Raw genomic sequence first — 26,027 nt, 5'->3', positions numbered from 1 at the left:
TCCCACAAACAGCAACGTGATAATGACCAGATAATCTGTTTTTAGTGATTTTGTTTGAGGGATAAATATTGGCCCAGGACACCGGGGAGAACTCCCCTGCTCTTCTTCAAAATAGCGCCTTGGGATCTTTTACGTCCACCTGAGAGAGCAGCCGGGGCCTCGGTTTAATGTCTCACCCGAAAGACGTCACCTCCGAAACTGCGGCACTACACTAGAGAGTCAGCTTGGATTTAGTGCTCAAGTCTCTGGAGTGGGGCTTGAACCCGTGACCTGACTCAGGCGACAGTGCTACCCACTGAGCCACGGCTGACTTCTGCCTCTCTTGGGCGCTGTCTAGTGTCTGGCTCTCAGCAACACAGGTGGGGGCTTATAGGTGGGTCATCCACTCTCTCACTCACAGGAGAGGTGTGGCCTGCAGAGACTGGGCTAATGGGCGGGGAATTAAACAATTTAACATCAAGCGGACTTGCAACATTTTGTGAAAATAATTAACGAATGTTGTAGTAGCTGTAGCGCTCGAGAAGTATCCACATTAACATTGGCCCTCCACCCGAGCCCTCATCAGCCAGGACCTTATCTCATTCTTCCTGACTCAATTGTAAATGACTAGCAAGGGGCACTGCACACAAAACATTTCCCAATAAATATCTGTTTCACTCAAATGGCACAGATTTTGAGAAGATTAAGGGGTGATCTAATTGAGGTGTTTAAGACGGTTAAAGGAGTTGATAGCCTCAAAATTAGAGCTAGGCCGTTCAGGGGTGATGTCAGGAAGCACTTCTTCACACAAAGGGGAGTGGAAATCTGGAACTCTCTCCCCCAAAAAGCTGTTGAGGCTGGGGGTCAATTGAAAATTTCAAAACTGAGATTGATCAATTTTTGTTAGGCGAGGGTATTAAGGGAGCCAAGGCGGCTAGATGGAGTTAAGATACAGATCGGCCATGATCTAATTCCCGCACTGCTGATCGCCGCAAAACCCCTCTCCCCGCATTTTCCTCAGAGCTGTCGGCCGGCCGACTTTCCGCCGGCTTCCTGGACGTTTGGGTCTAGGTCTCAGCCGGTGGGATATTAAGGAGGCCCGTCCGATAAAGTAGTCTGGGCCTCCAGCCCCTCCCGCACAGGGCTGGTCGCCCTCTAGTCTGCTTTCCCGCCCGGCCGCTAAAATCCCCACCTGGTTGTCTGACATCGAAATGGTTCCATTCATAACACCAAACGTCCGTTGCCCAGAATAGCAGAAACCTCACAAAAAAAAAACATACCGCAAGAATAAAATTGGTAAGACTGCCTTTGTCTTCGCCCCCCCCGCCCTGCCCGCCCTCACCCACCCCACTACCTCAACCTATGTTGACCCAATCAGCTTTGGCAGCTCACGTGCGATTGGCTCAAAGGCTGCATTGCTCATTTGCAGAGGAGAGGTCACCTTGACATCATCAGAAGTTGCCGAGATCTGGCCCCCTCTCTGCAGTGCGATCAAAACCACGGTTACCGATTGACGCGATGCAGCCCTGTGGGAGCGGGGACACTGTTCGTCGGTGGGTCTCAGGCTCCCAGAGTTCTCTGCTCTGGCGCGCGGAGGATTCTGCCCGGTTAAGAAGCGATGTTGTGGATCCAATCGATTAGTCGGGTCACCCGCGTGTAGACACCATAAAATCCTGGTCTGGCACAGCCGATACCATAGCTCACGATACCAGCCAGGAACCACCTGCCACTGTCCTCTTCACACACTAACGGCCCCCCAGAGTCACCCTGTGTGGAGAAAAAGGCAATTCACAAATTGAAAATATCGCCGCATTAATTTTTAAATGAAATTATTTTATTGCTTTTTCACTTTTTCTCCCCCTCTACGGTCTCTCTTTTCATCCCTTCTTCCTCTCTTCTTCTCAACGCAGTGGCTAATGCTAGTTTACACTTCCACGGACGCTGATAGTCCTTTGACACCTCATCTGAGCCTCATGCTCTTCATGGGTTAGATACTGGGCTACCTGACTTTCTACCCCGAACAGGGGTCATTACTGCTGACTCTGGTTCTGCCTTACCCGATATCGCCATGCACACACCTTCCAGTGCAGCACTGTCGGAGGTGCCGTCTTTCGGATGAGGCGTTAAACCGAGTCTCCGTCTGCCCTCTCAGGTGGATGTAAAAGATCCCTATCGTCCACTCCATGGCCAACCTTTGAATGGACTGAGCTGAAAAGTGTAGTATTTTTCCTCAGCAACCCCCTCTTCAATAATTGTTTTTTTTAAAAGACCATTTAAGTGGGTTTAGTCAGGGTGACGAAGTGACATTGCTCATTAAACACTGACATTATTCGAAGAAGAGCAGGGAAGCTCTCCCCGGTGTCCTGGGCCAATATTTAGCCCTCAACCAACATCACTAAAAAAAACACAGATGATCTGGTCTTTATCACATATCTGTTTGTGGGAGCTTGCTGTGCGCAAATTGGCTGCCGCGTTTCCTCCATTACAACAGTGACTACACTTTAGAAGAATTTCATTGGCTGTAAAGAGTTTTGGGACTTCCTGAGGTCATGAAAGGCGCTATATAAATGCAAGACTTTCTTTCCAGCTTCAGCCACCAGATAGCGAACAGAAACAAAACCCTGGCCAGTCTTCCCCCTTTCTAACCCAGGGGGTTGAGGCCTATTTTTTGGTTGAGATAAGCTAACTTGACATAGATTTACTGGGGATGTAGTCAGTCTGGGGCTCTGGAGTTGACCATCAAACCTGCATCCTTAAACTCTTATCATTACATGTCAGTGTTTAATGAGCAATGTCACTTTTATCACCCTGACTAAACCCACTTAAATGGTCCTTAAAAAACAAATATTGAAGAAAGAGGGCATTGCTGAGGAAATAAACTGCATTTTTAGCTCAGTCTATTCAACAGTTGACCATGGAGTGGGCGACTGGCCCATTGGCTGATGGTTGTCCTGCTATCCCAGAGAATGGAGGAGAATGGATGGGCAATAAATGCTGGCCTCGCCAGCGACGCCCACATCCCATGAACAAATAAAAAAAAACATGGTGTCCATGGACAAATGAATAGAGAATCAGAATGAGTAAGAGGTATGAGAGGGATAGAGGGGTTTAGACACTAGTCTTTCATTTCTGGGATGACTTGGTTTCAGATTAATACAATCATAGAATCATACAGTTCAGTAGGAGTCCATTCGGCCCATCGTGTCTGTGCTGGCTCTTTGAAAGAGCTGTCCAATTAATCCTACTCCCCTGCTCTTTCCCCATAGCCCTGCAAATTTTTCCCCTTCAAGTATTTATCCAATTCCCTTTTGAAAGTTATTATTGCTTCCACCGCCCTTTCAGGCAGCGCATTCCAGATCATAACAACTCACTGCGTAAAAAAAATTCTCCTCATCTTGCCTCTGGTTCTTTTGCCAATTATCTTAAATCTGTGTCCTCTGGTTACCGACCCTCCTGCCACTGGAAACAGTTTCCCCTCATTTACTGTATTCAAACCCCTCATGATTTTGAACACCTCTATCAAATCTACCCTTAACCTTCTCTGCTCTAAGGAGAACAATCCCGGCTTCTCCAGTCTTTCCACATAACTGAAGTCCCTCATCCCTGGCACCATTCTGGTAAATCTCCTCTGCGCCCTCTCCAAGGCCTTCACATCCTCCCTATAATGGTGGTGCCCAGAATACTCCAGCTGAGGCCTAACCAGTGATTTCTGAAGATTTAGCATTTCAGCCCAGATTAATGGGCCGAAGGGTTCCTCTTCCTATTGGCTATAAGGGTCCTATGTGAAAATAATTTGGGACGTCTCAATCCAATGGGAATGACCCCGTGGCATAAAACTGCCCTTAATTGGCGATCTTACTATGACAGCTTGTGTGGGCAATGCCACATTGATGCAGTATGGGGTACTCTTCCGCGGTTAGGGCATATTGTTGTGGCAGAGTTGAGGGAGCTTTACTTTGTATTTAGTTGCCTTATATCTGACCTGGGAGTGCTTGACGCTGACGTTGGCTGCCCAAAATGGAAAGGCTTCCAACAACAGCTGGAAGAGCATCAATGTTCGCAAAAAAAAAGTCAAAATTAACCGGACCAAAAAAAAAGAGAGAGACGGAGAGGGAGGTTGGAGCGAAGTGAAAAACCGGCCACAGACATAGATGTTCGATCAAGACAGACAGGTAAAAACACAGCTTACAAACAGTCAGACAAAGATAAAGAAAATTAAATATTGGACAGAAAATTGAGTGCAATTGTCTATGTTCTAGTATGTTTGCCTCTCTGAACAAGAGCGAACGTTTTCAGACATGAGCTATGTGGCAGTGTCCAGTTACCAGTTGTACTTTCGGTCACTTGGCTAATAATTTAACCTTGAGAACACCGTTGACCTTAACAACACCGAAACCCCCCCACAGTTTGGAAATAATTCTTGCCTTATTGATATTTAACACGTGCAGAGAAGTGACTCTGAGCTTTTTCTTCCTCCGTTCTCTCCTCTCCTGACTCATTCTGGGATACTCTATTACAGTATCCAAATCGCACCATCCCGTTCACCCATCACTCCCCCCCCGCCCCCCCCCTCCGCCCGTGCTCACTGACCTACATTGGTTCAGGTCCGGCAACGCCTCGATTTTAAAGTTCTCATCCTTGTTTTCAAATCCCTCCATGGCCCTCGCCCCCCCCCCCCCCCCCTCCTAATCTCTGTAGCCTCCTCCAGCCCTCCGAGACATAGAAACGTAGAAAATAGGAGCAAGAGTAGGCCATTCGGCCCTTTGGGCCTGCTCCGCCATTCAAAATGATCACAGCTGATCGTCTAACTCAGTACCCTGTTCCTGCTTTTTCCCCATATCCTTTGATCCCTTTAGCATTAAGAAATATATCCATCTCCTTCTTGAATACATCTAATGACTTGGCCTCCACTGCCTTCTGCGGTAGAGAATTCCACAGGTTCACCACCCTCTGAGTGAAGAAATTTCTCCTCATCTCGGTTCTAAATGGCATCCCCCGTATCCTGAGACTGTGACCCCTGGTTCTGGACTCCCCAGACATTGGGATCATCCTCCCTGCATTTAGTCTGTCTAGTCCTGTTAGAATTTTATATGTTTCGATGAGATCACCTCTCATTCTTCTAAACTCTAGTGAATATAGGCCTAGTCGACCCAATCTCTCCTCATACGTCAGTCCTGCCATCCCAGGAATCAGTCTGGTGAACCTTCGTTGCACTCCCTCCATGGCAAGGACATCCTTCCTCAGATAAGGAGACCAAAACTGCACACAATACTCCAGATGTGGTCTCACCAAGGCCCTGTATAACTGCAGTAAGACATCCCTGCTCCTGTACTCAAATCCTCTTGCATATAGGAGCAGATCTCTGCGCTCCTCCAATTCTGGCCTCTTGCGCATCCCCGATCAGCTGGCTCAGTACTGGCTGGCGATGGTGCTGGAGATCTTCTCCGGCTCTGTGGCACACCTCGTCATGCATTCATCGAATCGCCCACCCTGAAAACAACGAGGGCTGAGGGAGAGGACCAGCTGAGGTACTTTGGTAAAGTTACCACAGGAAACTTTTTGATTCCCCAGTTTTCCCCTCCCCTCTCCAAAAGATGTCAACCCCTGGTAGGGTTTGGTTCCATAGTTACCAGCTGGCCTCCAGTACCTGTCCAAGGTGGTCATTCTTCATGTGCGATGGTGAATGTCAGTAGGGTATTCACCAACAGGGGGTATTTACTGTTCAGCCTCTTCACCCAATGCCCCCACCTTCCAGTAGAAGTCAGTAGACAGTAATCAGGAGCAAGAAACCTGGCTGATTTCCCCCTCCCTAACCCATTGTGCATTGAGACCTATTGTAGTGCTGCAACACCCACCCTGACTGAGGTTGGTGAGCTTAGAATGATACAAGCTCAGAAGGAGGCCACTCGGCCCCTCGTGCCTGTGCCGGCTCTTTGAAGGAGCTATCCCAATTAGTCCTACTCCCCTGCTCGCTCCCCATAGCCCTGCACATTTTTCCTTTTTAAGTATTTATCCAATTCCTTTTTGAAAGTTATTATTGAATCTGCTTCCACTACCGTTTCAGGCAGTGCGTTCCAGATCATAACAACTTGCTGCGTAAAATAAATTCTCCTCATCTCCCCCCATGGTCCTTTTGCAAACTATCTTAATTCTGTGTCCTCTGGTCACCGACCCTCCTGCCAGTGGAAACAGTTTCTCCTTATTTAATCTATCAAAACCCTTCATGACTTTGAACACCTCTATTAAATCTCCCCTTGACCTTCTCTGCGCCAAGGAGAACAATTCCAGCTTCTCCAGTCTCTCCGCAGACCAAAGACTGAATTTGGAGCGTGCAGGCCTGTATGACCGAGTTACACACTGCCTTTACCAAACTCAGTCTTCATGGAAGTCAGTAAGCTGCCGTCTCAATGTCCTTCTTTTGTTGAAACACAGAACCACTGCACAATACCTGACAGGCATCCTTCTTTCCCTCAGCGTAGCCAGCGCAGAGCATTCTGGGAGTAATGGAGTAGGAATACGCTTTATTGCAAGTAGACTGATCAACCAGTTTGACGTCAACTTTCTGGAGAACATTTACAATTGATCCTAAAATAAATAAATGAATAAATGAATGAATGGTCAGATTTTATTCCTTCCGCACTGATTGTCCAATGCCGCCTCCTGTCCTCCCCGTGTTGCAGTGATCCTACATCACGGCCAATGTCGTGATAATAAAAACAAAGTTTTGAATTAGGAACATAGGAACAGGAGGAGGCCATTCAGCCCCTCGAGGCTGTTCCACCATTCATTTAGATCTTGGCTGATCTGTATCTTAACTCCATTTCCCCGCTTTTGCTCCGTGACCCTTGATAAAAATCTATCAATCTCAGTTTTGAGTTTTTCAATTGACCCCCAGCCTCAACAGCTTTTTGGGGGAGAGAGTTCCAGATTTCCACTCCCCTTTGTGTGAAGAAATGTTTCCTGACATCACTCCTGAACGGCCTGGCTCTAATTTTAAGGTTATGCCCCCTTGTTCTGGACTCCCCCACCAGAGGAAATAGTTTCTCTCTATCTACCCTATCAAATCCTTTAATCATCTTAAACCCCTCAAATAGATCACCCCTTAATCTTCGATACTTAAGGGAGTACAAGCCTGGATTATGCAACCTGTCCTCGTAATTTAACCATTTTGGCTTCTGTATCATTCTGGTGAATCTGCGCTGCGCTCCCTCCAAGGCCAATATATCCTTATTAAGTCTCTTTGGGTAGGGGAACAAGGTGGGGCGGTGGGCAAGGCACTGATCTTTTGCCCATGGGTGCTGGATACAAATCCAGTTCGGATCGATGGGATGACAGTCTCTTCTGTTTGTTGGCTGTAAGGGTTCTATATGAAATGAGCAGAAAAATGGCCCTAGATTGGCAATCTCTGGATGACTGGCAAAATGCCCTGGTACAGGGAAGCTTAGTCATTCTAAGGTACTAACAAGAAAGAAAGAGCGAGGTTGTGGGATCTTGCTGTGCGAAAATTGGCTGCCGCGTTTCCTACATTCCAACAGAGATTCAAAAGTGCTTCATTGGCTTTAAAGCACTTTGGGACATCCTGAGGTTGTGAAAGGCGCTATATAAATGCGAGTCTTTCTTTTCACTTGGCGGTCGTGTCTTTGCAAGCTGGGCTTACGGTGAGAGTAGCCCTGTAGACAGCGGAGCAGTTATACTGACAGATGCACAGTTTCAATGGAGCAGCAAGCAAACCCCTGCAAAGCTAAGGCTGCAGTGAAGGTCTGGCCTCCAGGGTCACTCACCATCTTCCTCGGTTAATCCCCAGCCTGTGACCCAACACATCCTGTCTGTTTCGAATATGTGCGACTTGGCGGGTAGGCAGACGGGGTACGAGGATGGCACTATGGGCACAGGCAGGTCTAACTGGAGCAGAGCAATGTCATAGTCGTAGTTGTTCTCGTTATAGTACGGGTGAGAGATAATCTTTAACACTTTGAAGGTGAGCTCATTGTTACTGACGACGTTGAGTTTGAACTTGCCGAGGTAGACAGTCCATTCGTCCGGTGAGGCATAACTGCAGGGAAACACGGAAAGGAATTTTAAATTCTAATAGGACCTGAAAATCCACGATCCTTTGACCCCGACGCAAATGGCAGGACCTGGGGTGCTGACCCCACCAAAGTTTTCGGGCTAAGGGGAAAGCCGCCTGATTACATCAACTGAGGAAAATGTGGCAAGGGCTTTACAATCTCGTGACTCAACACTGATTTCAATAACTTCAGGTCATAAACGCTGCTCCCATTTGCCTGGACAGTAGGTGCTGATAATGGTCCTGCTGTTGCCATTTACACCTCCTCTAGACCCAATCTTTTGTTTCTTTACCTGTCCCATTATCACCCTCCTTGCCTTGCACCATCATTCCTCTTGTCATTTAATCACTCCTGTCCTCCATCCTATCCTTCCGTTTGGTTCTTTCCTCCCCCCCTCCCCCCACCTTTCCCCGACTCTGTATTTGTTTATAAACTGTTAACTCTTTAACATCTTCCAGTTCTGACGAAGGGTCATCGACCTGAATCGTTAACTCTGTTTCTTTCTCCACAGATGCTGCCTGACTTGCTGAGTATTTCCAGCATTTTCTGTTTTTATTTCAAGATTGGTGTTGGGTCATAGTGTCATAGTAGGTACAGCACAGGAGGAGGCCATTCGGCCCGACGTGCCTGTGCCGGCTCTTTGATAGAGCTATCCAATTAGTCCCACTCCCCATAGCCCTGGAAATATTTCCCCTTCAAGTATTTATCCAATTCCCTTTTGAAAGTTACTATTGAATCTGCTTCCACCACCCTTTCAGGCAGTGCATTCCAGATCATTACAACTCGCTGCATAAAACAATATTTCCTCATGTCGCTGCTGGCTCTTTTGCTGATTACCTTAAATCTGTGTCCTTTGGTTACCGACCCTTCTGCCACTGGAAACAGTTTCTCCTTATTTACTCTATCAAAAGCCCTCATGATTTTGAACACGTCTATCAAATCTCTTCTTAACCTTCTCTGTTCTAAGGAGAACAACTCCAGCATCTCCAGTCTCTCCACATAACTGAAGTCCCTCATCGCTGATACCATTCCAGTAAATCTCTTCTGCACCCTCTCTAAGGCCTTGACATCCTTCCTAAAGTGCAGTGCCCAGAATTGAACACAATACTCCAGCTGAGGCCTACCCAGTGTTTTATAAAAGGTTTAGCATAACTTCCTTGCTTTTGTACCCTATGCCTCTATTAATAAAGCCCAGGATTCCATATGCTTCTTTATCAACCTTCTCAACTTGTCCTGCCACCTTCAAGGATTTGTGTACATACATCCCCAGGTCTCTCTGTTCCTGCACCCCCTTTAAATTTTCTTTTTAAACAATCTTTTTAACAACTTGATATTTTCTAATTTTTTTTTTGTATCTACCTGCTGGTGAAGCAATGAGCCGCGGAGAGTACCCAATGCTTATTGATCAGCATTCCCCCACAAACATGCTTGCTGCGGACCTGTAGGCTGGCCTGCCATGGCCACTCACCCTCCGTGGAATTGGTTCCACCCACGATCCTGTTCATAGAGGTCTGTAGGCCACATTCTGAAGAAGGAATGGTAACTTATTAATCAGAACAATGTGTTAGGAACTGGAGTTGGTCAGAAAACCTCACTGGATGGAACTGGGTTTGAGTCTGGCCCAGACCGATGGGAGTGAAAGTCTCCCTTTTTACTTTGCTAGCTGGATAGAACTTGAATGAAGCAGCCTCATTCCAGGTGCTTGTGCAGATAAGCCCAGATACAAAAACACTGCCCAAAATTTGACGCAAATTGACAATCTCACTCAGAGATGCCTTGCAAGTGCTCGAGATGGAAATATCACACTGGTGCAGTTGCTCTTGTTGGGTTAAGGCACATTGTTGAGACAGTGTAGAGGGAACAACGTTTGCTGGGAGTGCATGATGCCCAATTCTGGATAATCCTTAATTTTCTACCAGTGACATCGAGGAGGACAAAATAAACTTTCCCAAAATAAGACCCGTCAAATTTATTTTTGCTTAACCATAGCATAAACATTCTGGCCCCAAAAGTGCACCAACTGTCCGATGAACTCTTGTCACAACAGAGTGTCTGTGGTGGGGGTGGGGGGGCCTTGTCTGGGGTAGAATCTCCATCTGTCCCAAACGTGGTTCACCACATCAAATGGGGTGGGGCCGGGATCTGGGGACTCCTTTATGCTGGGAGTTCCTGCATCCCTGGCCTCTGGGACCCAGTGTAAGTGTGGAGGCCAATATTACCCAGTGTGATGAGGGGAAGCAGCCTGGACTATCGAAGAAAGGACAAATTTTTAAATGAAAAAAAAATTATTAACCCCTTTTTACGGGGGCTGAAATGGCCAAAAAGTTGTTTTCCGGAGGGGGGTGGGGGTGGGGAAGACGATTGGTAACTCCCTCCCCTTCCCCCTCCCCCTCCTCCCCCTTCCCTCACCCTCCTCCCCTGGATGTCAGCAGGGCAATGGAGTTTCTAGCTGGCGACCGAGAGGCAGACGGAGTGGAGTGAGTGCCCAACTCACAGTGGCCCATGGAAATTACGTGCCCTCCCTCTGGCTCAGCATACTTTGGTGAGGTTGCCGCTGAAAGTCACCGGTGACCACACTCCTGGTGGAATTGCCACAATCACATCCCCACTCAAATTTGGGGCCTCTAAGCCCCCTTCTAGATCAGGTCGAGATCAGATAATCCAACACTATTCCATTTGTTCTTCTAGATTAGTCTCAACCAGTTAGTGTAATTCATTGTGGACTCGAGTGATCTCACCTAGACTCTCCCAGTGGCTTAGTGGGTGTTGGGGTACTGAGTCATGCAAAGGTCCCAGGTTTAATCCCTGGCCGATTTTGAGTTAGCTGATCCTAGCTGGGTTGGCAGTGGCTTTGACAGCACCTTCCAAACCTGCGACCTCCAGCACCTAGAAGGACAAGGGCAGCAGGTGCAGGGGAACACCATCACCGCCACGTTCCCCTCCAAGTCACACACCATCCCGACTTGAACATACACCTGCCGTTCCTTCACGATCGCTGGGTCAAAATCCTGGAACTCCCTTCCTAACAGCACTGTGGGAGAACCTTCACCACACGGACTGCAGCGGTTCAAGAAGGCGGCTCAAGGGCAATTAGGGATGGGCAATAAATGTTGGCCTCGCCAGCCTTGTTGGGGTAGTAACAGATTGACTAAGAAAACAGTCCTGAACACACTGCAAAACATCCCTCCTCTTTCTCTGCACAAATCATTTCCCAATTCCAGTCTATTTTTAAATGAGTTGAACCTCCTGGAATTCTAACAATATTGTTAATCCAGCTCTCTAATTTGTCGCCAAATGTCATCCTCGGTTTTCTTTCCACTGTTTGACTGTCAATAATATATTCGCAGCAATGTGATCCCTTGCTATTCCTAAGATCAATAATATAACGATGAAATTGTTATAAATTCATTCACTGGGAAATCAGATCAGGTGAACCCTATCTGCAGAATTCAGGTACAAAGGCCCCCTAGTGAAGTTTGTAGGTTTAGCAGAATCTGGGACGGTTTGTTTCCAGCCATCCCAATAGTGCGACTGGAAACCTGGGAGGGCGGGAGGGTGGGGAGGGGATGGAAATTCAGCTTTCTTTCCCCTCCCCATGTGGGCTCATGCTGCGGTACAGCCTTATTGGTGGCAGAAGCCGCCTGGTATCTCAAGAGTGAGCCTGGACAGCCAGCATCGGCGGGTGGATTGATCTGAGGCCAAGTCTGTTTCCCCTTCACACCGCATCCCCGAGCACACGGTGCCCTCCGTATCGTCTCATCAACTGCAACCTTGGTTGCATGTTTCCCCACCCGTTCTCTTGTAGCGCCCCAGCTGCCATATTGACAGGGATCGGCTATCTCCATACAGGGGAGGGTAGTGTAGCAGTTATGTTGCTGGATTAGTAACCCACAGGCCTGGACTAACAATCCAGAAGAACGTGAGTTCAAATCGCACCATGGCAGTTTGAGAATTTGAATTCAGGTTTTTTAAAGATTGGAACTAAAAAGTTGGGATCACGCACCTTGAAGCTTTTGGACTGTCGTAAAAACCCAACTGGTTCGCAAAGGGCCCTTTAGGGAAGGAAACCTGCCAACCTTACCTGGTCTGGCCTATATGTGACTCCAGTCCTACATCCAATGTGGTTGTCTCTTAACCGCCCTCTGAACTGGCCCACTAAGCCACTCAGTTGTATCCAAAAACCACCACCCAATGGTTCAAGAAGACGGCGGCCCACCACCACGTTCTCAGGGCAACTAGGGATGGGCAATAAACGCCTTGCCAGTGACGCCCACATCCCGAGAATGAATTTTTAAAAAAGACCCAAGAGTCAAAGCTGGGGCCCTCTACTCTGAATGAGTCAGCACTACATCAGGCATTGCCTTAACCTACTAGGCCAGTGCTCTGCTTTCCGCAGCTAATAAGACCCTTTGCCGTTGGCTGATCAACCTCTATCACAATTTATCTTTTCTGATTCCACAATGTCTGGTAACACGATTGAGTTCTAGATGTGAGATTTAGCCCTTTATTTGAGGGGCCACTGTTATTTCTTCAACCTTCGGGCTGCACCAGTGAGCAGCGATTATTCCTTATTTTTGAGTCCTACCACAATTTTTCTCGTCGGTTCCATCTTGACAATCCGATGTATAATCACACTGAGGGTTTGCTTTCTTCACACAAGAACCATCGTCGCAGGTATAGGTGAACTGATTACATGGTACAGCTGCAGAAGGAATGTGGAACAACACACAATTATACAATAGTGACATTAAATTACACAACTGAACACACACACAGTGAGTAAAAGATACACTGAACACAGACACACGCATGGAGTACACACACACACAGAGTACACACACACACATACACACAGTGAGTAAAAGATACACTAAACACACACACATACAGAGTACACACACACTGAGCAAAAGATACACTGAACATGCACACAGGCACACACATGGAGTACACATACACACACACAGAGTACACACACACATACACGCACAGAGGACACACACACACAGAGTACATATACACACAGTACACACACACACATAGAGTACACACACACACGCAGAGTGTGTACACACACACACGCAGAGTGTATACACACACACACAGAGTAGACACACAGAGTGTACACACACACACAGAGTACACACACACTGAGCTACAGGTTTGGATTTAGATTCACCAATGCTCTAACTGAATTTTTGAAGCCACGTGCTAAAGAAAATGTGATTCTTTCAACAGATAATGGTTTACGTGCGCTAACAATACGACAGAGCACTGTCGACATTCGTTCGTCACATACCCTCATCACAGTTGTGCTCATCGTTCACGGCCTTGCAGTCTTCCTCCTGATCACAGACTTTGTGAAATGATAAACAAGTGGTTCCCTCGCTGCACTGGAACTGTGCAGGGCAAACTGGGGAAGGAGAGAGAGCAACAGAGAGTGAGCGGGGTGGGAGTACGGGAGAAGGTGCATGGGGCAATGAGAGAGGGAGGGTGAAAGAAGAAGGAGGCACGAGAGAGAAAGATGGAGCTAGTGAGAGAGAAAGATGGAGCTAGTGAGAGAGAACGGGAGCTAGTGAGAGAGAACGGGAGCTAGTGAGAGAGAACGGGAGCTAGTGAGAGAGAACGGGAGCTAGTGAGAGAGAACGGGAGCTAGTGAGAGAGAACGGGAGCTAGTGAGAGAGACACCAAGTGTACGTTCAACAGGAAGAAGGAACAAAAGAAGGAAAAAAGTGGAAAGAAACCAATTAAGAAGAGGTTGAAAAGGGGGAGTGAAGTAGAGAGAGAAAGAACAAAATATAGAAGGCAGGTTCAAAGAGTAGGTTAGACCTAGAAGATAATGTTACATACAGGTACAAACCAGCAGATCAATATTGTCCATTACTTTAAGTAATAATTTATCAAAATTTTACCCATAACTCTCCCATAACAGCGAGTTCCTTATTTTAAACAGTTGCCAATCAAAGCTTATTTAGAGGACCGAGAAAGCGGATACAATGGACGAGATTTTATGGTGATTTATGGGGCAAGAGGCACGGTCGTGATCAAGCCAGACAGGTTGAAACAAACCTTCAGTGATCTTTCGTGCATCTACCTACTGCCAGCAGTGACCTGGCCACCATTTTGATTTTCTCGCCCAGCGCAGTTTGTAGTGGACCCTGGCCTACTGAACTCAAGAGTAGAACTCGAGCCTCTGAATCACTACAGCAGAATCAACAGCCGAGCTGAGCTCCAGATTCTTTGTCCGCTGGGTTCAGCCCTTTGTCAAAAGAACTATGGAAACTTGGTCCTGCTGGGTAGTTGGATGAAGCATCACATTGTTAGCCAGTGCCCTATTGGAAGGTGAGGTTTGGGCAGCACCATGGCCCTGAATGTAAGAGGCAATCAGTGGGAGTCAATTCCAACACTGTTCGGTACCTGATCTGAACTGTGTCAAGTGGGAACACTCTGGTTGGAGGCAGTGACTTTTCCTTGTATCGCGAAGGGAAAGCTGGAGGACGGAACCATACGTCTTTTCAGCAGGCGCATGGGAACACCATCACCTCCAAGTTCCCCACCAAGTCACACACCATCCTGATTTGGACATTTATCGGCCCTTCCTTGTCACTGGGTCAAAATCCTGGAACGTTCAAGAAGGCGGCTCACCACCACCTTCTCAAAGGCAATAAATGCCGGCCTTGCCAGTGTCGCCCATATCCCAAGAATGTCAGCGGACACAGGCTGAGGCCAGGCCGAATATCCGCCCTCTTAATGTCAAGGTCAGATTGGCTGAAGAAAATCCCATATGGCAATGCGGGAAAGGGCAGGACGTGGAATGGCAGGAGCCACGTTGCTCCACAAGGCTGCACCTACTGAAGGCAGATAACAGACTGGTACTGATCACGACTGAAGAATTCTGCAACCAAGACTGTGTAAGGAACTTTGATGTTGGGGAGGGCAGGGGTGGGTGCAAAATTTGGACAGGCCCCAGTCTATAATGGGCCCGACATGTCTCATTTTCACTCTCAATGCTGCACTCAGTCTCACTTCATTTGTAGCCTTCACATATCTGGCTGTGTTGAATTCACATGGTCTAGAATTAAAGAAAGAGAGACTTGCATTTATATAACACCTTTCTCGACCTCTGGACGTCCCAAAATGCTTTACAGCTGAGGAAATACTTTTTAAGTGTAGTCACTGTTGTAATGTTGGAAACGCAGCAGCCAATTTGCGCACAGCAAGATCCCACAAACAGCAACGTGATACATAGAATTGCATAGAATTTTACAGCACAGAAACAGGCCATTCGGCCCAACAGGTCTATGCTGGTGTTTATGCTCCACACGAGCCTCCTCCCCACCTCACTTCATCTCCCCCCTATCAACATATCTAGCTCAGGGTTACTCACTAAGCACGTTTAACACATCGTTCGCGGGCTTGTGAAGGGAGCCTCGACCGACTTGAAAGCTGCCCAAGATAAAATGTAGCCAGGCGGGAATGGACTTACAATCGACCCGAGTGCTTCTGTTAGGAGACGAGCCCAGTCTGATCGTGCTTCACACTATTGCCTTCTCTACCTTCATGGCATCGCTGCACTGTGCATAAGGGGCACAACATGGGAAACACAGCAGCAGCTATTTGCCTCTGGGTTCCAGGCTCTCCTTACTCTTGTTATGTGTTCTTTGTAAAGTCCCAATATTTACAGACAACTGAATAAATATAATCTAATCGTCAATAGGTCGTAGCACGGAACAAAAGGTCAGAGTCTCCTCGTTGGAGCACGCTGGGATGGCTAGAGCTTAGAGAATGATGATTTTGGGCTGTTTAGCATTTATTGCTGTCTACAAAGCAACAATGACTACCCTCCAAAAGTCATACGAACAATGATGGACAGGGAAAGACCCTTTCGTCCATCCAGCCTGTCCCAACAATTTGTGATACCTTGTGCATTACAATATATACAGTCCCATCCCGCCCAAAACCATGTGACCTTTTGGGAGAAGAGAAATAACAGATTAAAAACCCAGGCCAATTTGGGGGGGTTTATCTGGGAAGTTCCTCTCCGACCCCCCTAAGTGATCAAAACTAGTCCAGGAGATCATTCTGGCCCTGATAACTGCATGCAGTATCTACCTTGAGGTGATTTGGATGTTCTGAGGATGTGAAAGTTGCTATATGAATGCAAGTTCTTTACTCATTCATTATTCTCCTCCACACACATCTGATTCTAAAGTTCCCATCGCTGTGGGTAAGGCGCTCAATAAATACAAGTTTTTCACTATTATGCATCTGGAATGCATTGCGTGAAAGGGCGGTGGAAGCAGATTCAATAATAACTTTCAAAAGGGAATTGGAGAAATACTTGAAGGGAAAAAAATTACAGGGCTATGGGGGAAGAGCAAGGGGAGTGGGACTAATTGGATAGCTCTTTCAAAGGGCAGGCATAGTCACAATGGGCTGAATGGCCTCCCCCTGTGCTGGACATACTATGATGACATCCTCTCTGGGAAAAGATTATGATCATCAAACTAAACAAAGCCAACGGGGGTGATATTGGGAAGGGCTGAGACGCTAAACAGGAGGATTCGCATTTGCCGCCCATTCTACGTTGAGGTCAATGGAATTGAGTGTTAGGCGGAGTGTGTAACAGGCGACCGATGTGATTCTGCCTGTTTTGTGTCCCAGTCCATGCCTAATATCACCCCCAATGTTTCACATTAGAACATAAGCCTGAGGTAGGGTGTCAGCTGTGGCTCAGTGGGTAGCACGCCCACCTCTGAATCATGATGGTTGTGGGTTCAAATCCCACTCCAGATACTTGAGTACAAAATCTAGACTTGATATGCCAGTGCTCGTACTGAGGGAGTGCTGCACTGTCAGAGGTGCTGTCTTTTGGATAAGACATTAAACGAACTGCCCTCGCAGGGGGATCCCATCGTGCTATTTTGAAGAAGAGCAGGGGAGTTCTCCCCGGTGTCCTGGCCAATATTTATCCCTCAACCAATATCACTAAAACAGATTATCTGATCATTATCGCATTGCTGTTTGTGGGATCTTGCTGTGTGCAAATTGGCTGCCACGTTTCCTACGTTACAACAGTGACTACACTTCAAAAGTACTTCAGTGGCTGTAAAGCGCTTTGGGACATCCTGAGGTGGTGAAAGGTGCTATATAAATGCAAGCCTTTCATTCTTTTAGATTTTGTTCTGGACCCGTTTTCAGACCCAGTCTCGGCGCGAGGTGACCAGCCTGATCCGAGAGGCCGAAGGATTGATGGACATCGTAGGCTCAGCTATGTTTAATTATTTAACAAAGGTGACTGAGGCCTAGAAATTGGGGCACGCCCGTGTTTGGGCGCAGGGATCGGTACCTGTGCCTGGATGTTGAGGCCCGAGGTGGCCCCAATATTGAGCCGGCGAGGAACAGGCAGCTCGCTGGTGAAGGACGATGGAAGATTGGGCCAGAGTGACCCTTAGGTAAGTGAGCAGAGCGGGGAGGGGGGGGTGGGTGACCGGGAAGAGGGGTGTTTGGATCAGGAGAGAGCAGTGGCTGAGGTGGGGAAGGGGGGAGGGGAGGAAGCAATGTCAGGGGTGGGGGAGTTAGCAATGTTGGGGGGGTGGAGGGGGGAAATCGGTGTCCAGCAGTGGCTCCACATTCAGGTAAGTATATTTTAAACACTTATCTTGTTGGTTGTGGCCTAACAGGCAGTGCCTTTATGGTCCCTTTAAAGACCACTAGTTAGGCCGCACGTAGGCCTGTTTTTCCTGCGCTGGCTCCCTCAGGACAGACCACTCTGGCAACAAAGGCCTCAAACGAGCGTCAGGCCCCTTATTTGATGATTTTACTTCTAATCCGATGCTTCCTGATCCTCGTGTATAATAAGGATTTCCATAACTTTATCCACAATGGACGTCAAACTCACTGGTCAGTAATTTCCTTTTGCTACCTTTATAAAAAATAGGAGTAACATTTGCCTTTCTCCAGTCCCCAGGAGGGTAAAATTGATCCTCTTAAAATTTGTTTGGGTTTTTATAACCTCTCTGATGTGTTGTAAAGTTTAAGGCAATTTATGAAGAAAGGCAAATTCATCAAAAGGGACTTGTGCAAATCGTTCTTTTTTTAAAGTGATATTGGTGGAGGGATAAATACTGGACATGGACACTGGGGAGAACTCCCCTGCTCTTCTTCGAATAATGGGATATTTTACCTCCAACTGAAAACGCAGACGAGGCCTTGATTTAATGTATCACCCAAAAGACAGCACCTCCGACAGTGCAGCACTCCCTCGGTACTGCACTGGAATATCAGCCTAGATATGTTTTAAGCTCAAGTCCCTGGAGTGGGATTTGAACCAACAAACCTTTGTGCCTCAAGAGGGAAGAGTGCTCTCCACTGAGCCATGGCTGACACCAATAGGTCACATTGTTCCCTCATGTCAAAAGATTGAGGATTTGAGCCCCACATCGGGGATTCAAATCAGAAATTTCTTCACTCAGAGGGTGGTGAACCTGTGGAATTCTCTGCCACAGAAGGCTGTGGAGGCCAAGTCACTGAATATATTTAAGAAGGAGCTAGATAGATTTCTAGACACAAAAGGCATCAAGGGGTATGGGGAGATACCATGGTTCTATCATGGTATTGAGATAGAACCATGATCATATTGATTGGCGGAGCAGGCTCGAAGGGCCGAATGGCCTCCTCCTGCTCCTATTTTCTATGTTTCTATGATTAAACATGACCTAGCCTGACACTCCAGCGCAGGACAGGTGACCAAAAGTCAAAAAGCCAAGTTTTAAGGAGCGCCTTCAAGGAGGAGAGAGAGGTAGAGAGGCGGAGAGGTTTAGGGAGGGAATTCCAGAGCTTAGGGCCTAGGCAGCTGAAGTCAATGGCAGAGCGATGAAAATCGGGGGGATGCGCAAGAGGTCAGAGTTGGAGGAGCGCAGAATTCTCGGAGGGTTGGAGGAGGTTACAGAGATAGGGAGGGGGTCGAGGCCATGGAGGGATTTGAAAACAAGGATGAGAATTTTAAAATCGAGGCCTTGCCAGACATTATCTGAGAGTGTCGCAAACAGATACATCGACAGTGCGTGAGATTCACAATGACTTCCAATACTTAACAATGGAAAGTAAAAAATTCTTTTACCACAGTTTTTCTCGTCTGCTCCATTGCTGCAGTCCTTTAAACCGTCACATTCTGGGACACACAGGCCAGATACAGAACACAAGACATCCTTGGGACAGGCTGAAGCAGAGAGAAAAGAGCTGGTCGGTGGGAGCTGTGCCGTTATACAGAGCCGACTAACCAATAACTCAACATTATCCTAAAAAGTTTCCCACCCCTCCTACTCTCCCCAGTATTCTTCCCCTCTCTCCTGGAGGTCTCCCTCCCACCAGGGCAGGGGGGCAGTTAAAATGGAGTGGGGGGGGGTGGGGGGGTGGGATTTACCCGTTCCGTTCCAACCCCGATCTGGCCGACAGCAATTTTAAATCCCAGGAAGCGAGGACACGGGCCTGAAGCTGGTGGGGTGTCTCTTTAAATATGCAAATTGGGCTCCGATGATGTCATTGGGACTTGACTGCTATTTTGTACCTGAGGCCCGTTAAATGGTGGTTTCCCCGCCAGGCCAAAGCTGTCCGGATCCGGATCTGGATCCGGATCAAGAGGAAGCCCAGGAAAATGTTTTTTTTAATAGGTTCCCTTGTGGGGGCCAGAAGGAGCAGGAGTGATCCTCTGGGCCCCGCATGGTAACCGAGGGTCTCCCGCCCCCACCCCACCCCCGACCCTGGGCTTTCCCCTTTCTTCCCCCCCCCCGCTCGCAATTCCCCACTCTGAGACCTCCGATCCACTGCCGATGTTGGGGTCCATTCTCCCCGGATCCCCGGTGGCGGCCTCCAAACCGCCCGATTTGAACAGGAGGCCTTGTGTTGCCAACTCTGGTTGGACGTATTCCTGGAGCTTCTATCCACATGACCTCCAGCCTCCAAACGCCCCGCTCCCACACTCCCGCCATTGGTTGTCCCAACATGTCCATTCTCGCGATGCGCCGCCTTCTCACGGCCAATTGGAAAGCGGACAGGCTCTCCGCTACCCAATTGGATGATTCTTCACTGTCAAACACGTCCGATATCTTTATAACTAATAAACAAAAGTGTTCAAAGAAAATTTATTGAAAAAGACCTTTTTAAACGCCCCAATGATTTTCCTCCTGGGTGTTGCTCGCAGCAGAGTCCCTGAAGATTAGTCTTTAATTCCTGGAGATTCCTGGAGGATTGGCGACCCCTAAGGCAGCCATTTCCCACCAACTTCCAGGCTGTTTTGGTCGGGATGTTGGCAAGTAACGTCCTAATGAGGCCCGGCTGTTAAAATCGGGCCGGGCCTCCCTGCTCACTCACAGGATGGGCCGGCCGCTCACTAGGCCGCAATCCCGCCAGGAGTAAAAATTGATCCCACTGGTACTTGGCTACCTCCCGCCAAGTGGCCACCCTTCCCACGTGAGCCGAGGCAGCATGTCTCATCAGGCTATTCCACCGTGAGGAGTGCACATTTTTCACCGAGTGATGATTTATTTTTTATTTTTGGGATGATTTACTAGAATTTAGAGGAGATTTACTGGAATGGATGAGGGACCTCAGTTACCTGGAGATGCTGGGATTGTTCTCCTTAGAGCAGAGAAGGTTAAGGGGAGGTTTAATAGAGGTGTTCAAAATTATGGAGGGTTTTGATAGAGTAGATAGGGAGAAACTGTTTCCACTGGCAGGAGAGTCGATAGCCAGAGGAAACAGATTTAAGGTAATCAGCAAAAGAACCAGGCGGGAGAATTTTTTTTTTATGCAGCGAGTTGTTATGATCTGGAATGCGCTGCCTGAAAGGGCGGTGGAAGCAGATTCAATAGTAACTTTCAAAAGGGAATTGGATAAATATGTGAAAAGGGAAAAAAAAATGTAGTTCTATGGGGAAAGAGGGGAGTGGGACTAATTGGATCGCTCTTTCAAAGAGCTGACATAGGCGCAATGGGCCGAATGGCCTCCTTCTGTGCTGTATTGATTCTATGTGGGCAACACTGGCAAGGCTGGATTTATTGCCCATCCTTAATTGCTCTGAGAAAGTGCTGGGCCGCCTTCTTGTGCAACTTGCTAGGCCCCTTCAGAGGTCATTAAGTGTAAACCATGACGTATGAGTCCCTGAGTCACATGTGGGCCAGACCAGATAGGGAGCAGGTTCCCTTCCACGAAGGATGTTAATGAACCAGTTGTTTCATAGTAATTTCTCCCCACAATTTACCATCACCACTCGGACTGCAGCGGTTCAAGGAGATGGCTCACCACCACCACCTTCTCAGGGCATCTAGGGATGGGCAATAAATGCCGGCCTTGCCAGCGACACCCGCATCCCGAGAACCAATAAGAAAAAGAAAATTATTGAATTCAATTTATCATCGGTGGGATTTTGAACTCACAATCTCTGGATTGTTAGTCTAGGACCATGCTCTAGATTACCTGACTCGTATCTTGCAAGTCTCCCAGGAGGAGCCTGGCTAACCCGTGCTGGACAGGTCAATGGAGCAGTGCAATTATGAAGTTTGCCTGCCACATTGAGGGGCGAGGGTTTAGCAAAAGTAATTGGGGATCCTCTCCCGGACAGATCAGGAGAGTTGGAAGGCGTATCACAGAGAGATCAGTTACCAGCTCGACCCCCACCCCTCCCCTCCGACTGGACAGAAAGGATTCAGACGTACGATCCGATTGATTGAAGAGGCTGTAGTAGAACTGGATTCCAGGCCCTGTGAGGATCACCTCGGAGTTAAAGGTCACCGTCGTGCTCAGTGCCACGGCGTAGATCCTCTGCGCGTACGGCTGCAGCACTCTCTTCCCGCAAAACCTGAGCAGAGAGGAGGAGCAGTGAGGAGGTGACATTACTGCACAGTCAGGAGGAGGCCTCACTTAGGCCTGGTAGTGGGCGGCCCCCCTTTTTCTTAAAAAAAAGAAAAGTCCTTCTCTCCTGAAGGCAGTGACTCATGTTGTTCCATGGGCCATTCTCTAGTACCTTGGTTCTTCCTGGGAGTGTGAGCAGATTGATCAACCAAGGGGAGCATCACGACTGAACTTGGATTTCCCTCATCTGCATGAACCAAGATGGTTCAATAGGTGCTGGAACCCTAGCTGTTTTCTCCTCTTTGGCCTGTTAATTATAGCCACCCTGGCCGACATCAATTAACTCAACACAGACCAAGCAGTGAACCTGGAACTTCCTTTGTTTTTAGGGCTTAGTACCACACCATGTGGTGCTAGGGTTGCCAACCCTCCAGGATTGCCCTGGAGTCTCCTGGAATTAAATATCAATCTCCAGGACACTGCTGAAAGCATCCCGGGAGAAAAATCATATGGGCATTAAAAAAATGGTGTCTTTCTTTTCATTCTCTTTGAACACTTCTGTTTATTAGTAATTGGAGATGGGGGGAAAAATAAAGGCTGTTTGATTGACAGTCAAGAATCATCCAATCGGGTAACAAAGAGTGTGTTCACTTTCCAACTGGCTGTGGGAAGGCGGGGCATCGCGAGGATGGACATGTTGGGCGACCAATCGACCAATGACAGGAGTGAGGGGGCGGGACGGTTGGAGGAGGGACGTCAGTGGTGAAACCTCCAGGAATACGTCCAATCAGAGTTGGCAACCCGACACGGTACACAAAAACCTCCAGAGCCCATCTGGGAGCCCCTTTGGGAGTGGGAGGTGTCTCTTCAGCGAAAGACTGCATAATAGTGATTTACCTGGGGTGACCATAAAATTGGGATAATGGGAAGCAGAGGAGGCTTTGATACCAGGGAGGGAATTTGTGTTATAAGGAAATCATTGAGAACTAGTGAGGCTACACAGGACTGGAAACAAGCACATGGAGTAACCACATTTAAAAAAAGGGGACAAATCTGATCCAGGTAACTACAAATCGAATAGCTTAACATCAACAACAATGGAAATCTAAGGATTAGGCTGGAGGAGACTATAACAATACCACAGGAAGAGTTTAGAATGGGTAGATAATGGCGACTTCTTTGAAGATATTACAAGTAAAAGATTTGGGGCTGGATATTCCTAGTGTCACTGTAGGAGAGTAGGGTCAGGACTTATACCCACTGCCCTGACCCAGTTGTGACCCTGGCCAAATTTCCTCCCTCCGGCTTGTTTAAGCGAGTGACGGAGGCCGACATGGAGGGAGAGGAGTCCATCACTGGGCCCTCCAACTGAGGAAGTAGGGAGCTTGCAGCCACTACCTCAGGGATTACCGGCATCCCTCTCCTGGTTGTCCCTGGGTTAGGGTTAGGGTTAGCATCAGCAGCAGAAGGAAAATTGGGTGCCTTGCTTGGCCCTGCCTCTTTACATGAGGTGGGGGGAGGGGGGGAGGAAAATAGGGATCGGGGTGGGAAACACGCAGAGTCCTCGCCGCTTGACTTTCCTGCTTTCTGCTGCTCTCCCATCTGATTTGATGCAGGAAAGCAGAGGAAAATCCAGGCCTTGGACTTTCAGCAAGCTATCTGCAAAGTTCCACATGGAAGACCTTCCAATCCAGTAAAATTAGAAGCCATGAAGAATGCAGAGTAGAACGTGGAACTGAATTAACAGCGGAATAAAAGAAAGTTTGGGAATGTTTTCCAACGGCAAGAGCCATTGGCTCCCAGAAATTGGCACTGGGATGGAAGAACATGTAGGAATAAAATAACCCAATGGAAATCCTTCAGAGTCTGGTTTTGGTCTCAATTACCTTACCTGGAAGTCGATTCCACGTGTTGGTCACTCTTTGTGTGAAGAACTTCCTGACTTAATTTACCAATCACTCGTTTGAATTCCTTATCCTGCTATCGCAGTCTTATTTAAAAGTCTCCCATCGTGAAAGAAAGAAATCCCACCATGGAAGTTTGAGCATTTGAATTCAGGTTAAACAAAACTAGAAATAAAATAAGTTGGTGCCAGTAAAAGTGACCATGAAGCTGTTGGATTGTCATAAAAGTCAAACTGGTTCACTATTGTCCTTTAGGGAAGGAAACCTGCCGTCCTTACCCGGTCCGGCTTATATGTGACTCCAGTCCCACACCAATGTAGTTGACTCTTAATTGACCTCTGACGTAACCATTCAGTTGTCCCACCACCACCTTCTCAGGGCAACTAGGGATGGGCAATAAATACCGGCCTTGCCAACCTGAGAATGAATTAAAAAAAGGAGAAAGAAAGCGAAAGAGAAAGACAAATAGAGAGAAAAAGGAGAGAGAGAAAGTACAAACTAATTTGCATTTATGTGGTGTCTTTCCCGATGTCTCAAAAATGCTTCACAGCCAATTAAGTACTGTTGAAATGTAGTCACTGTTGTAATGTAGGCAAACATAATAGCCAATTTGTGCAAAGCAAGGTCCCACAAACAGCAGTAAAATGAATGATCAGATAATCTGTTTTGGTGATATTTTGTTGAGAGATAAACATTGGCCAAAACACTGGGGAGAATTCCCCTGCTCTTCTTCAAATAGTGTCATGGGATCTTTTATGCCAACCTGAGGGGGCAGATTGGGCCTCGGTTGAACATCTCATCGACAGCAGTTCCAACAGCGCAGCACTCAAGTGTCAGTCTAGATTATGTGTTCAAGTCTCTGAAATGGGACTTGAACCCACAACCTTTGAACTCAAAAGGTGAGAGTGCTACCAACTGAGCCAAGTCTAACACCTCAGTACACAGTCCTGGACATTTTCTCTTTTACGATCTTTATAAACTTAGGACAATTTCAGAACTTCAAAATGTCCTTTGTGGAGGCGTTGAGTACCTTGCATGGATTAGCAAGCTATGCTTCCCACTCTAGAGCCTGGGTTAAGATCGGTTTCTGATTGACAAGATGGAGGTCTCCCCTCGGCTAGCATGGGGAATTCTCAATCCATTTCATAATATTGGTCCACAGGCCACCAGGTGTCAGCTGTGGCTCAGTAGTCAGCACTCTTTACCCTCTGAGTCTAAAGGTTGCAGGTTCAAGTCCCACTCTAGAGAGTTGAGCACTAAAATCTCGGCTGATGTTCCCAGTACAATACTGGGGGGTGTATCAGAGGTGCTGTCTTGTGATGAGACGTTAAACCAAGGCCCCATCTGCCCTCTCAGGTGGATGTAAAAGTTCCCACAGCACTTTTTCAAAGAAGAGTAGGGGTGTTTGCCCTGGTGTCCTGGCCAATAGTTATCCCTCAACCAACATCACCAAAACAGGTTATCTGCTCATTATCACATTGCTGTTTGTGGGATCTTCCTGTATGCAAATTGGCTGCTGTGTTTCCTACAATTCAAAAGTACTTCATTGGCTGTAAAGCGCTTTGGGACATCCTGAGGCCATGAAAGACGCTCTATAAAGGCAAGTTCTTTCTTTTATGTCCATAATTTGGCGCTAATTTAACAGCCTCACTTACTGAGGTCTCGGAGATGATTAAGGAAGATAATTTTCCAAAATTCCCTAGATTCTGGAAGGATCCCATCAGATTGGAAAATAGCGAATGTAACTCCTGTTCAAGAAAGGAGGGAGACAGAAAGCAGGAAACTACAGGCCAGTTGGCTTAACATCTGTCATAGGGAAAATGCTAGAATCTATTATTAAGGAGGTTATAGCAGGGCACTTAGAAAATCTCAATGCAATCAGACAGAGTCAACACGGCTTTGTGAAAGGGAAATCATGTTTGATTAATTTATTAGAGTTCTTTGAGGAAGTAACAAGCAACGTGGATAAAGGGGATCCTGTGGATGTGGTGGACTTGGATTTCCAGAAGGCTTTTGACAAGGTGCCACATCAAAGACTACTACACAAAATAAGAGCTCATGGTGTAGGGGGTAACATATTAGCATGGATAAAGGATTGGTTAGTTAACAGGAAACAGGGAGTAGGCATAAATGGGTCATTTTCAGGTTGGCAAGATGTAACGAGTGGAGTGCCACAGGGATCAGTGCTTGGGCCTCAACTATTTACAATCTATATCAATGACTT

The 26,027-nt window shown here is 47.4% G+C and overlaps 1 protein-coding gene across 1 annotated transcript in view; it reads right to left on the bottom strand.

The window, feature by feature from the left end:
* Positions 1 to 1,529: 1,529 nt before the first annotated feature.
* Positions 1,530 to 26,027, bottom strand: part of LOC137305425 (transmembrane protease serine 6) — a 53,571-nt gene continuing 29,073 nt past the window's right edge. Inside the window, exons 11-18 of the mRNA XM_067974251.1 lie at positions 21,764 to 21,906; positions 19,171 to 19,269; positions 13,348 to 13,461; positions 12,634 to 12,750; positions 9,408 to 9,573; positions 7,761 to 8,032; positions 6,428 to 6,564; positions 1,530 to 1,746 (exon numbers count right to left, since the gene is read on the bottom strand). Of these exons, the coding sequence (XP_067830352.1) occupies positions 1,588 to 1,746; positions 6,428 to 6,564; positions 7,761 to 8,032; positions 9,408 to 9,573; positions 12,634 to 12,750; positions 13,348 to 13,461; positions 19,171 to 19,269; positions 21,764 to 21,906 (1,207 nt within the window). The 3' untranslated portion in view covers positions 1,530 to 1,587. The remainder of the gene's footprint in view (positions 1,747 to 6,427; positions 6,565 to 7,760; positions 8,033 to 9,407; positions 9,574 to 12,633; positions 12,751 to 13,347; positions 13,462 to 19,170; positions 19,270 to 21,763; positions 21,907 to 26,027) is intronic.

Source organism: Heptranchias perlo, chromosome 40 (genome assembly GCF_035084215.1).
Source record: "Heptranchias perlo isolate sHepPer1 chromosome 40, sHepPer1.hap1, whole genome shotgun sequence".
Classification (NCBI taxonomy): domain Eukaryota; kingdom Metazoa; phylum Chordata; class Chondrichthyes; order Hexanchiformes; family Hexanchidae; genus Heptranchias; species Heptranchias perlo.
This window is presented reverse-complemented; position numbering and strand designations above follow the sequence as displayed.